The sequence below is a fragment of the Schistocerca serialis genome, chromosome 1, assembly GCF_023864345.2.
Source record: "Schistocerca serialis cubense isolate TAMUIC-IGC-003099 chromosome 1, iqSchSeri2.2, whole genome shotgun sequence".
Lineage (NCBI taxonomy): Eukaryota > Metazoa > Arthropoda > Insecta > Orthoptera > Acrididae > Schistocerca > Schistocerca serialis.
The window spans coordinates 1249546247-1249558089 of NC_064638.1; the positions used below are offsets into that span (position 1 = coordinate 1249546247).

The 11843-nt window shown below is 36.8% G+C and overlaps 1 protein-coding gene across 1 annotated transcript; it reads left to right on the forward strand.

The window, feature by feature from the left end:
- The first annotated feature begins 828 nt into the window (after positions 1–828).
- LOC126419397 (hydroxymethylglutaryl-CoA synthase 1) lies at positions 829–11480 on the forward strand. Its single transcript, XM_050086589.1, has 2 exons — positions 829–2772; positions 7063–11480. Exon 1 carries the CDS (start codon positions 1057–1059, stop codon positions 2425–2427), a length of 1371 nt encoding a protein of 456 aa, XP_049942546.1. The 5' UTR covers positions 829–1056; the 3' UTR covers positions 2428–2772; positions 7063–11480.
- The last annotated feature ends 363 nt before the right edge of the window (positions 11481–11843 follow it).

The following is an 11843-nucleotide window of genomic DNA, read 5'->3' on the forward strand; positions in this document are numbered from 1 at the left end:
CAGTGACATTTGAGTTAATCTTTCGTAACTTTTCCAATTGCTTTATAAAACTGAACGGATTGATGGCTTGTATATTAACAGTGGAACTAGTTTCTGAAAATCTTTTATGGCACAGTGTTCAAAGAGCTGCAGACTCTTTGTCAACTTTTACTACTACTGTACAAATAATGTTAGAATAGCTGGTAATTGTCAAGATGTGCTCTTAAATTTCAAGGAAAAAGAAATAAGCTGAGTACAATGGCTATCTTCGAGTTACTTGCCTGAGGAGTAAACAATACTATTTAAAGTTAAATCATAATTCTCAGATCTGTTTTGTGTAAAGTATTGCCATCTAGACACTGTACTTTAGCACTGGATACTGCACACTTGGCCTAGTATTTAGTACCGCACGAAGAAAATTGTAAGATATCACGATTAGGACTGATACGAGGGAGCGTCCCTATTAAGTGCCGCCGAGAGGAAAATTTGTGTGAAGTGCGTAGCTTAGTTTGCGCGTTCTGCCTAATCCAAACATTAATTTGTGGCGCTTTGATTCAAACGGACAGTGTCGCCACTCGCCATGTATTAAACTGGAACTGCCTGAAATATTACAGGGGAGAAAGCAAGGAAGTCCCTGAAGGTAGTTTTTCTTTAAACTTCACGCCTGTGAAACGTGTCATGTAAGAGTATTAACTGTTCTCGAAATCCATTTGCAGCCAGTGTGTTGCAACATTTGTTATACACATGAACAACGAAATAGGATTCACCGTGGCAGAGATCTATATATTTTCTTATGAGCATGTTGGCAAGCCTCCTACAGTGTTTAATCTTTGACATTGTGATGGAATCTTGACAACGTGCACAGTAACGGTACAGGAGTTATGCGTGTATTTTTAGTAGGCCAAGTACTTGAAGTACCGTGAGAGGCGACACAGGCGAGATTCTCCTCGCCTGGATGGTGTCGTGAAGTGTGCAAGTGCTTGTTGACATTCCTTCAGTTCTTTCCACCGAGTGTCGCGATACTGCAGTGCGCTGCCGAACCAATACCAGTTATTTTTCGTCATCAAATCAGCGAAAATGAGTGCCAGACCATCCAATGTTGGTATTGTTGCCATTGAACAAATTTTTCCATCCCAGTACGTTGACCAATCGGAGCTGGAAGCGTTCGATGGAGTTTCGGCAGGAAAATACACTATAGGCCTGGGACAATCAAAAATGGGTTTTTGCTCAGATCGTGAAGATATAAATTCACTGTGCCTCACAGTAGTGTCGAAACTGATGCAAAGAAACAATATTTCATATAAGGAGATTGGAAGGTTGGAGGTAGGCACAGAAACTATTATAGACAAATCGAAAAGTGTGAAGACAGTGCTGATGCAGCTTTTCGAGGAAAGTGGTAATTTTGATGTCGAGGGTGTGGACACTACAAATGCATGTTATGGTGGCACGTCTGCATTGTTCAACGCAGTTTCATGGGTCGAATCCAGTGCTTGGGATGGTCGTTATGCCCTTGTCGTATGTGGTGATATTGCTGTGTACGCGAAAGGTAATGCTCGGCCCACAGGTGGGGCGGGAGCCGTTGCTATGCTGGTTGGTGCTAATGCTCCTCTTATCATAGAAACAGGTGCTCGGGCAACATTTATGAAACATGCTTATGATTTTTACAAGCCCAATCTCTCTTCTGAATACCCAGTAGTTGATGGTAAATTGTCAGTTAAGTGCTATTTAAGTGCACTGGACAACTGCTATCAGCTGTACTGCAGCAAAGCAGAAAAACATCTTAATGGTAACAAGATTAACTTGGAATACTTCGATGCAATGATCTTCCATTCCCCTTATTGTAAATTAGTGCAAAAATCACTGGCACGTTTAATGTTGAATGATTTTATACGTTCTCCTCAAGATATTCTTGCAAAGTATCCAGGGCTTCAGAAATTTCAGGGCTTAGATCTTGAAAACACGTATTTTGACAGAGACATGGAAAAGGAATTCATGACTTGCAGCAAAAGTGCCTTTGAAGAAAAGACTCTTCCCTCTCTACTGTTAGCGAGGGAAGTGGGCAATATGTACACCCCATCTTTATATGGATGTCTGGTATCATTACTTATAAGTAAAAGTGCTGAACATCTTGCAGGAAAAAGAATTGGTCTTTTTTCTTATGGCTCCGGGTTGGCTTCCTCCATGTATTCTGTGAAGGTGGCAGAAGATATTTCAGAAGGATCATCTTTGAGACACATTATTGCTAATCTTGGTCACATCAGCACTCAACTGAAAAGCAGAACATGTGTGTCTCCAAGCGATTTTTCTTCTATATTGGAACTTCGTGAAAAAAATCATCATAAGGCACCATACACTCCTGAAGGTCCCATAGATACGCTTTTTCCAGGAACCTGGTATTTGGAATCAGTAGATGAACTGCATCGTCGAGTGTACAAAAAGGCTGCCTAATGTTTGTTTAAAGTAGTAATATTTTTAGAAACATTGCAGTTTTAAATATCAAATATTTCTCAATCAGTTCACTGTTTATATGAAGTAGTGTACCATCCCTTGATTTGTGTTCGCTTGAACTAGCTCATTGAGAGAGAAACCAATAGAAGTGTTGCTTATGCTCTACATGATTTTGTGTTTATCATGAAGATGAAATGGATTGACATTTTCTTTTGTGCCCAAGGAAGTTATTAAGTAATGTAAATACTTGGCCATATAAAAATCGCAATTCAAGAGCAACAATTCTTCAGCAGCATTTAGTGTTCAACCAGTATCACCTGCCAAAGCATTTATGAATCTACTGTGGTAAGTATATGAACAGTCACATGCTAATATGACTGTGATATCAATAGGTGTAATATTAACATGCTTAACAGTGTTTAGATGATGGTGAAATTCTGATGAAGAACCTACACTTATTGATAATTTGAATTCATTTGTGATATTAGTCCTTACACATGGTATGTCAGTTGCAAATTAAGTAATCCTCATTCATTTAAATGTTGGTTTATTGTAGTCTGCATAAGTTGGAGAGATGCAATGCTCATAATTCTCAATGTTTATTTTATTTTGACACACACGCCAAATTGATAAAGCAGACACAATGGAAAAGCATAAGATGTATGTAAAGATATGAACTAATTTTACATATAAAACCTAATACGATGATGTAGCTCTGAAATACTTGGTGTCATAGGTGGTGTGGTCAATATTCAGAGATAATGACAGGAAAAAGTCTAATAAATAAAGAGTACTATGAGCTCTTGATCAGTAGATGGGATGTTCCACAGTAGCAGAGATGAACTGCTCTTACCTGTGTTTTAGAGCCCATGTTTACTAGCCTCGTTAGCTTCAAATTATAGTTCCTGCTGCATCACCTGGATATTGACCATTCCTCCTGGGACACCCTGTGTGTGTGTGTGTGTGTGTGTGTGTGTGTGTGTGTGTGTGTGTGTGTGTGTGTGTGTGTTATATAATAAACTAGTATCTCCAGTCTTGCATGTGATAAATCAAAGAGAACTGCTTTGAATTTTTTAATTTACAAAATAGACTGCTGTCTCTTGTTCTTGTTAGAAAGAAGTTGCTCGTTTTAAAAAGTTACTATTCATCTTATTTTTATCTCAAAGAAATGCACGCAAAGGGCGGATGATTTTCTTTTTGGGTAGGAATTTGGGTATGTAACACTACTTGTCTATTTTAATGTGAAAGAGCTTTTGTTCCTACAGTTTGACTATAACTGTGAGGATAGTCCAGTGAAACTTCTCTTGAAGATTTTGCATGTTGTCCTTTCATTTATATTAGATTTGCTACAAACAGTGATTGGAGCATATTTCGCTGTAGTCAAGGTATTTTCAGCAAGTAATATTGCCCCATTTCCTATGAAACAACTGTTTCATGACAATCTGCAACTTGCAAGACCATTTGCAGTCCAAATCCATTTTAATGCTCACCAGGATGGAGCTGATAGTGAACCAGTAGGGATCTCATAGTTATCTTATTTGCTCCATGTGTGTTAATTTTGGAAGCAAGCTCTAAAGTCATCTACTCCACTATATCCTTTAAAAACTGTTTCCACACTAAAACAGAAAAGTCATAGTATTGTGCACCTGCAGTGTTAAACTCATCAGCAGCCATGGACCTTATGGCACTGGTACAGATGATATTTACATATGGAAGAAAATGACTATTATACTTTATAAGAATCAGAAGAGATCACTGACATTTTTTAAATGTTTTTAGTGATGTAATGTAATTGAAATTGTCGTAGTTATGTTGAAGCACTTCCCTCATAGTGTCCCTTTGTACCATCTGTTAATATACAGATGTTATGAGATAATGGTTTTCTGTATGGTGTTTCATTCTATATTAGATGGAATAAATCAATGTTGTCTTGTTGAAACTGAAAAATCCATTAAGTGTTTCAGTATTGCATTTAAATGTTGTGGTTCTATACAGCTTTGAAAAAACTGGGACAGAGTCAGCTTCCAAAATTTGTAATGGCAGGACCATTACTAGGTTATGTATCAGAATCAATGGTCACAGAGAATTTGTCTTAAACAGCAATATCATTGTTCTGTTTCTGAGTGTGCTGCAGAAAATAATAGTAGGAATTTGGATGCTGCTTTTATTGCTTGTTGTTGGTTGTCATCATTCCCCTTTTGCCTACAAAAAATGCTTCCAACATTCAGATTTGGAAACAGGCTGTCCAGTATATACTTTGGCTCTTGCCATCTAACTGGTCTTTGTATTTAAATCTGTTCTGTGTATTGCTCCTTTCAGCCAGAGAGGGAAATGTATATAGAGCTTTATGTTGAGTTTCTCTGTCTTAGCAGCTAGCTGGCTGTCTTTCTGGCAATGTCTGATTGGACATTAATTAAAAATTATCAGGTAGCTCCTAGATATGTCATTTTTAAAAATTGTCAAATTACAATTGCTAAGTCATTGTCATTAAAATTAAATTCACTTAGAGATGACAGGGTTTGTCAGTATTTACCTTAAGGTTACTGCCAGGAATGCCAACAGAAACACTCAATTGAAAATAGCAGGAAATGAGGCAAATTTAGGAAAGACCCCTCCCTTCCGTGTACACGGTTGCCTTTCAAATGCCTTCCAATTGTCCACACTATCACAACCAATGGCTTTTACTTCACTGAGATAATAGTCTATCATCAAAAGCTAGCAGTGCTGTTAATGATTTCCGTTTAGTTGGCAGTACAGGGAATTATGCCTCCAGGAGGTAAGTACTAACCAGTCCATACGTAACATTAACAGTAGCAGCCCTTTTACACTTCTGCGAGTCATATCAAGAGTTATTTATATGTCTGTGGACGATTCTCTATCCCAGATTATTAGTCTACCTATCAAAATTTTCTCGTGGACACAAATTTGACTAAATGTTACCTGTGTTGAAGGGAGGAGAAAGCTAACAGTTCCACCAAATAGTTATGAGCTGGGGTCAATGATAAGGCACATAAACAAGATGGAGAATACTGTTAGTTTTTGCACGAATCCTCCTTCAGAGTTACAAGAGTAAGCATACACACATCTTCAGCTAAATTTTCTAGCTGATTGCATTTGACTGGCACTGCAGTTTGACAGGGTCCAAGATTTTCCATGACCGTATTTTAAATCCGCCACAATAGTTTTTGTGGTATTGAATTGAAAGGTTTTCAGAAGCCTAGGAACCAGGGTGTCAGGTCTGAATATCACAATTATTTTTCCAGGATCATTACTTCCAGAATGCATGAAATCCACACTTATTGCCTGGGATAATGTCATCATGCAGAATTCTGTTTGCTGTAAGAGAATGAAATGATATGGTGGTTTTTGTGGACCAGGTCTGATATCTCTTTTGTAGAATGTACAATCTATGCTCCCATCCAGTTTTTGGGAAAAGGTATCTCTTCAGCCGATCTGAAGACCATTGATTAATAATGTACATAATGCACCTGCAAATTTTGAACCCCCATGGATTCTTTTGAGCCCCATGGTCCTTTTGAGCTTAAGCAATTTCTGTTGCTGTTCAGCAGTACCAATACTGTTTACTGTATCACTCATCTTTACAACTGTATGGCATTATGAATTGTGATGTTCCTTAATTTTGTTTTGTGGAGATACATTTCATTATGGTAGTTTGTGTTCCCATACAACATGGAATATCATGCTTATTTAAATATCGCCAGATATTACTGCTTGAATGAGAATGTGCACATTTTGAATTGCAGAGAAAAATCACAGTTTTTAGTTACTTCAGCAAGTGAACTTCCTGGTCAAAGAAGATTCATCTCCAACTTTATAGTTAAATCATATTCACAACATTTTGTGTGCCAGCCATTTTGTACTTCAGTGTTTACATGTAAAAAAAGTCGCTCACATGTTTACATGTAAAAAAGCCACTCACAACCTGTCTAGCCTGCCTTGTTTGGTTTGTCCCAGTGATCTCACTGCTATGAATTCCTGGCTTTAGTGGATTATACTCATGATAAATCGCACTGCTCTTTAGAAGGACTTCAAACTGTGACAGTTTTCTGTGAATGCTATTATAAGTGATCAGTAATACCTCAGTACTGCATTAGTTACAGAATTAATTTGGAAATTCCTTAGCACTACATTTATTCTGAGTGGATGCAGGATTACCCAGTAAAACAAATTAAAAATAGTGTAAAAATTATTATTCTTCGTGCAGTGTGTAATATAGTCTTGAACTTGAGCTGCAGTGAATACTTTACCCTGTGGTGTTGTGTGTGTTGTTCTGTTACTCAATGACAGATTGAAACCTTGTGCTGATAACAGGACTTCCCTTTCATTCTTACTGAGCTATCCAGCCACCACCCACATCCTGCCTGCACAGTTTAAATTCATCCTCTCTCTCTCTCTCTCTCTCTCTCTCTCTCTCTCTCTCTCTCTCTCTCTCTCTGTGTGTGTGTGTGTGTGTGTGTGTGTGTGTGTGTGTGTACCATCTTCTAAATTTCACTAAGGTGCTCATTCTGCAGGAAAACTGGTATACAACTTCTGATATAGTCATGCCAAAACGCTTTGCTGTTCAAACCTTTACAATGATGACATTATTTTGATACCTGAAGTTTTTGATTCTAGGTGTTCCTGGTTCCTGTCAGTCACCCGTGCAGCAATCCAATTTGGTTGATCTTCATTGTTCCTGATGTGTTGCTTATGTGCTAGCAACAAACACAGAATTTTAAAGTATGACATAAGAGTGGCATTATCTTATTATCTCTCTTTAATGTTTTGTTTCTGTACCTGCACGTCTCATTTTCAGTTTGTACTAATAACGACATATAATACCAAAGAGTGAGATTGAGATCAGGGTTATCTTGATGTCACAATTGACTATGTGTGCTTAACAGAGCATCTTCATCAATGGACACTGCAGTAGAAGTGGTCATTATTCATGTAATCAGGTTTATATTGTACTACATTCCATATAAAGCAGCCTCGACCTTATCACTACACATGTACTATAAAGATTTCTTCTGTGTGTCTATGGTTAATTGCTCATTTCATCTTTACAATAGGGATTGCAAGAGGAAAGGGAGGATAGATGCACATATTTGAATATGGAAAATGTGATTGTAGCTGGTGACCACCTAAATGTTTAAATCTATTTTGTATTTTTTTTTTTTTTTTTTTTAGATTTATTGATAGGTGAGTACCGTGTGTCACCTCCTGTAATATAACTGGAGGGTTCTGCGGAAGAAAGTGCTAACATCCATATAGTAAGGATTAAATGAATAACTTTATTTGTTGTGTTTATGAAGTTGTCATATGCTGATAAGTTGCGCTTTCACAGGAAACTTCCTGGTAGATTAAAACTGTGTGTTGGACCTGGGCTCGAACCTGGGACCTTGTGTTATACAGGCAAGTGCTCCACTGGCCGAACTATCAGAGCCCAACTGTCATCCCACCCTCACAATTCCACATGTCAGTGCCTCATCTCCTACCTTCCAGACTTCATAGGTGTTTACCTGAATATCTGGAAGAAAGGATATATTTTGAGACAGGTCTGCAGCTAAACCATATTTCTGCAATATCATTTCTTCCAGGAGTGCTTGAAGTTCGGAAGTTAGGAGATGAGGTACTGACGGAAGTTGAGGTGTGTGGGTTTTAAATCGTGTTCAGAAAGCTGTCGATAGAGCCTGTGCCCACAGAAGGCAAACATCCCAGCTTCGAGACCTGGTTTGGCGCACAATTTTAATCTGGCAGGAGGTTTCAATTCAGCGCACACTCCACTTCAGAGTAAATATTTATTCTGGAAAGTAGTTCCTTGTGTATCACTAGAAAATACTATCTGCTAGATAAATTGTTGAATCTAACCAGACATATCTTGTGCCATATGTCAAAATAAACTCTTTTGAAGGAGCACTTTTTCCACTGACCCCATCAGTTATTTGTTATTCGTCACTATTTTGCTTTCTTTTTCAATACAGAGTATTTAGAAAGTACAGGAATAATTGTGGTTTTAGCCATCTCTATTAGCCAGATCTTTTTTGAACTTCTGGTATTAATGTCATATGTCATAAACAAACAATGGAAATTCCAGTATGGAATAACAGATTGCTATTCACCACATGGAGGAGATGTTGAGTCACAGGCAGGCACAATGAAAAATATTTAAGCTTTGGGACAAAACACCCTGTCATCCAAAGGGGAACACACAGGCACATTCAAACAAGTGAAAGAGTGAATGTGTGTGTTTCCTACATTGCAAGTAGATGTTTGTCTGAAAGCTTAAATATTTGGAGGGCTTTTTCATTGTGCTTGTCTAAGAGAAGCAATTTGTCATTTCCATATTGTTGCCTTAGTTACTAGGATAAACTTTTTTACTTTTTTAATGAATGTTATCTTTCATGTGTCAAAAATTTCCATGAGCTGTAATGAATTATGAAGCAACCTTCTTTTAATGCTCTAGTAATGTCACAGCACACACAGAAATGATTACTTTGATTACATTTCTTAAAGGGCAGAGAAAACAGTGAATTAGATGTTATCCATTAGTGAGTAAATTGTTTGCTTGATAGTAACATTTGGCTGGACAAGTTTCCATTTCTAAAGAGAAGTGTGGATTGTCTATGTGCAGCAGCGAATTGGTTTCACCTCACCTCAGCAGCTAAAAGTAATCTAAACAAAGAATTGGCAGGTGGAAAGGTGAGGAAGGGGGGTAGAGTTTATAGGGAAAGTTTTATCGTAATTAGTTCTCTGCTCAAGCCATATTTAAAACTTTCCTCACATTTATGAATAACTGACATTTGCTTACCTTTACCTTTGATGGGTTGTTCACCCGTCTTTACTTCACTTGACTTTTCTGTGTTCTGGTGCCACTAGATACTTTCTGCCAAGAATTTGTATTTCTTGTAGACTTTTTTCTTTTTCTTGCCCTTCTCTGATAGTGGGTGGTTCTCTAACCTAAATATCTGCAAATGATAGTGTTTCCAGTCATTGAATTGGTCATGTATTACAAAATTTATTTTTCATAAGAGAGATCTCTGCACAATTTTATGCTTTGTTTAAGCAACATTATAATGCAGCTATTTGCCATTTACTGTAAGTACTATCTGTATTCAGGCTGTCACACATCCCCCCCCCCCCCCCCAAAGTTCAAGTGTATATGTGTATGTACAGTTACAGTTCCTTTTTGAATCCTTGTGCTGTGTGGATTCTACTTGTTGCATGATTGGCAAGGTGGTGAGAAGCCTTTCTGCTGAAGTTTATAGAATTGCATCAGTGAATAAATGTGAAAAGCTCATTGGGTTGTTCATGTTGTAGGGTTAATGAAGTGCCTTCAATTTGTTAGGTTATGCTTTCAGAAATCTTAGGGAAGAAAGTGTTGTGCCTTTGAAAGATGAAGTATAGAAATACGAAAAACTGAAGACCTTGTTTAACATGATTTTAAAAACCCTGCAGACCTGTACAGATAATATAACGGATTGCAGTACTGAATAAGAGGATGTGGGCATGTTTCTCTACATGAAGCTCATTATGTGCTTCACTCTGTTGCAGTGCCCATTCCTCACACTGTTCATTACTCACGAATATGTCGTTAGAGTTTTATTAATAATGTGTAGCTTCTTTAACAAAGAACGAATTCAGTTCACATGGAAATCCATCAAGAATTGCCGTAATGTTCAACTGAAGTGTTTGCAATACAGTTAAATGAAATGCACAAAATGGGTTGTAGAGTTGTATAATTCTATTTTAAACAAGTTGAAAAAAATTGATTATGGTATGGAAGGTTCTGGCAGTATTTAAATGATGCAGGAGGGAAGAAAACAACTCTCCGAATAGCAGAAGTGTTGAATTGTTGACAGGCACACAAAAAGAATGAAAAATTGGTTAACTTTCGGACGTGAACCCTTTTTCAGACACACCAACAACAACAACAACAACAACAACATCTCTCTCTCTCTCTCTCTCTCTCTCTCTCTCTCTCTCTCTCTCTCTCTCTCACACACACACACACACACACACACACACACACACACACACACAAATCATGCTTGGTGACTCATCCAAAAGCTTTCGAACTTTTCATTAATTTTTCTTTTTATGTAGCTTTCAACAGCTCCAACATTTCAACTATTCGGCGAGTTGAAAAAGTAAATTTTTAGTGTATTACAGTGAAAGACATTCTTTAACATTTTACGTATTTTTATTAAGTGACATATTCTTTATGCACTACATGGCTTCTGATAACTGTACCATTTCCTTCAAGTGATTCACATTCCTGTAATGTTTCCTTCCACAAGATGACTGTCACCTTATTCACACATATAGTTTCTTTTAGGGTAGATGATTTTCTCTTAAACTGCCAAGTTCTACTACTTTAATATCCATAGGCAGCTATTGATATTTGTTTTGTATCTTCATTGTAGCTTTAGCTGATACTGTTATGTGTGTGTAAAATCAGTTACCGTACTGTTTTTTATACATTTCTCAGTCATGACAATGGGGCTTACTTCAGTTGGAAATTAATGTGTTTACCAAAGATAACAATTCTTGTTGGAATGTACTGGAGATTGTAGTACAATGGGAAGTGTCAGGTGTATCATTGTTGGTCACAAACCTTGTTACTCTTATTATACAAGTTGTATGTTTTATTTATTTATACATAATAATATATTAGGCCTATTTACTTTTTATCAGATCTGAAGTTGGAAAGCATTTTAGAGCATATTAACTTTTTGAACTTTTTATTATTGTGAGACACCATTTTGTTGGCCGTAGTGGATGGGTGATCTACTTTGACAAGTAGACAAGAATTATTTGGAGATAGTATTTTAAGTAGAATGTTAATTCTCTTTTTGTGTATTCAAGTATGCATCATGGCTCAAAAGATATGCTATGGCTTTAAATACTCCATCGTCTGAGAAGTATTAAAATTTTTATGTATACATATATGTAAATGAAAAAGTTTGTATTGGTGATTTTTGTTAATGTGTATTTAGAGTTTATTTATTGAAACTTCATAGCATATTTTTATATAATAAATCACTTCAACAACATGTTTTCAAATTGCTGATACTCATTTCTCCCCAAAATTTCCTAATGTTCTTCAGAATCTGTATGAACAGAGTGTATGTTTCTATTTTATTTTCATTGCATTCTGGTTTGCAGAATAAAATGCATCTCTGGGTACTGTGTTTTGTAACCATAGCATAAACATTTAGATTGAAAATCAGCTTCATTATTTGCAGACATTTTTAACCCTGATGTAGCTGTGGTTGAGTTTTTTGAGTTAGAGACTGGTTGTTTGTCGTGAAATATATTAAAAATATGTATAGAAATTACATTTCTGGCATTTTTATCAGAAAATGTAACACAATTCCCTTTTGGTAACACTTTTTAAATATTGTTTCATCAGA

Bases quoted from the DNA above. Each gene is read 5' to 3' on its own strand.
- LOC126419397 (XM_050086589.1), top strand. From the start codon at position 1,057: ATGAGTGCCAGACCATCCAATGTTGGTATTGTTGCCATTGAACAAATT.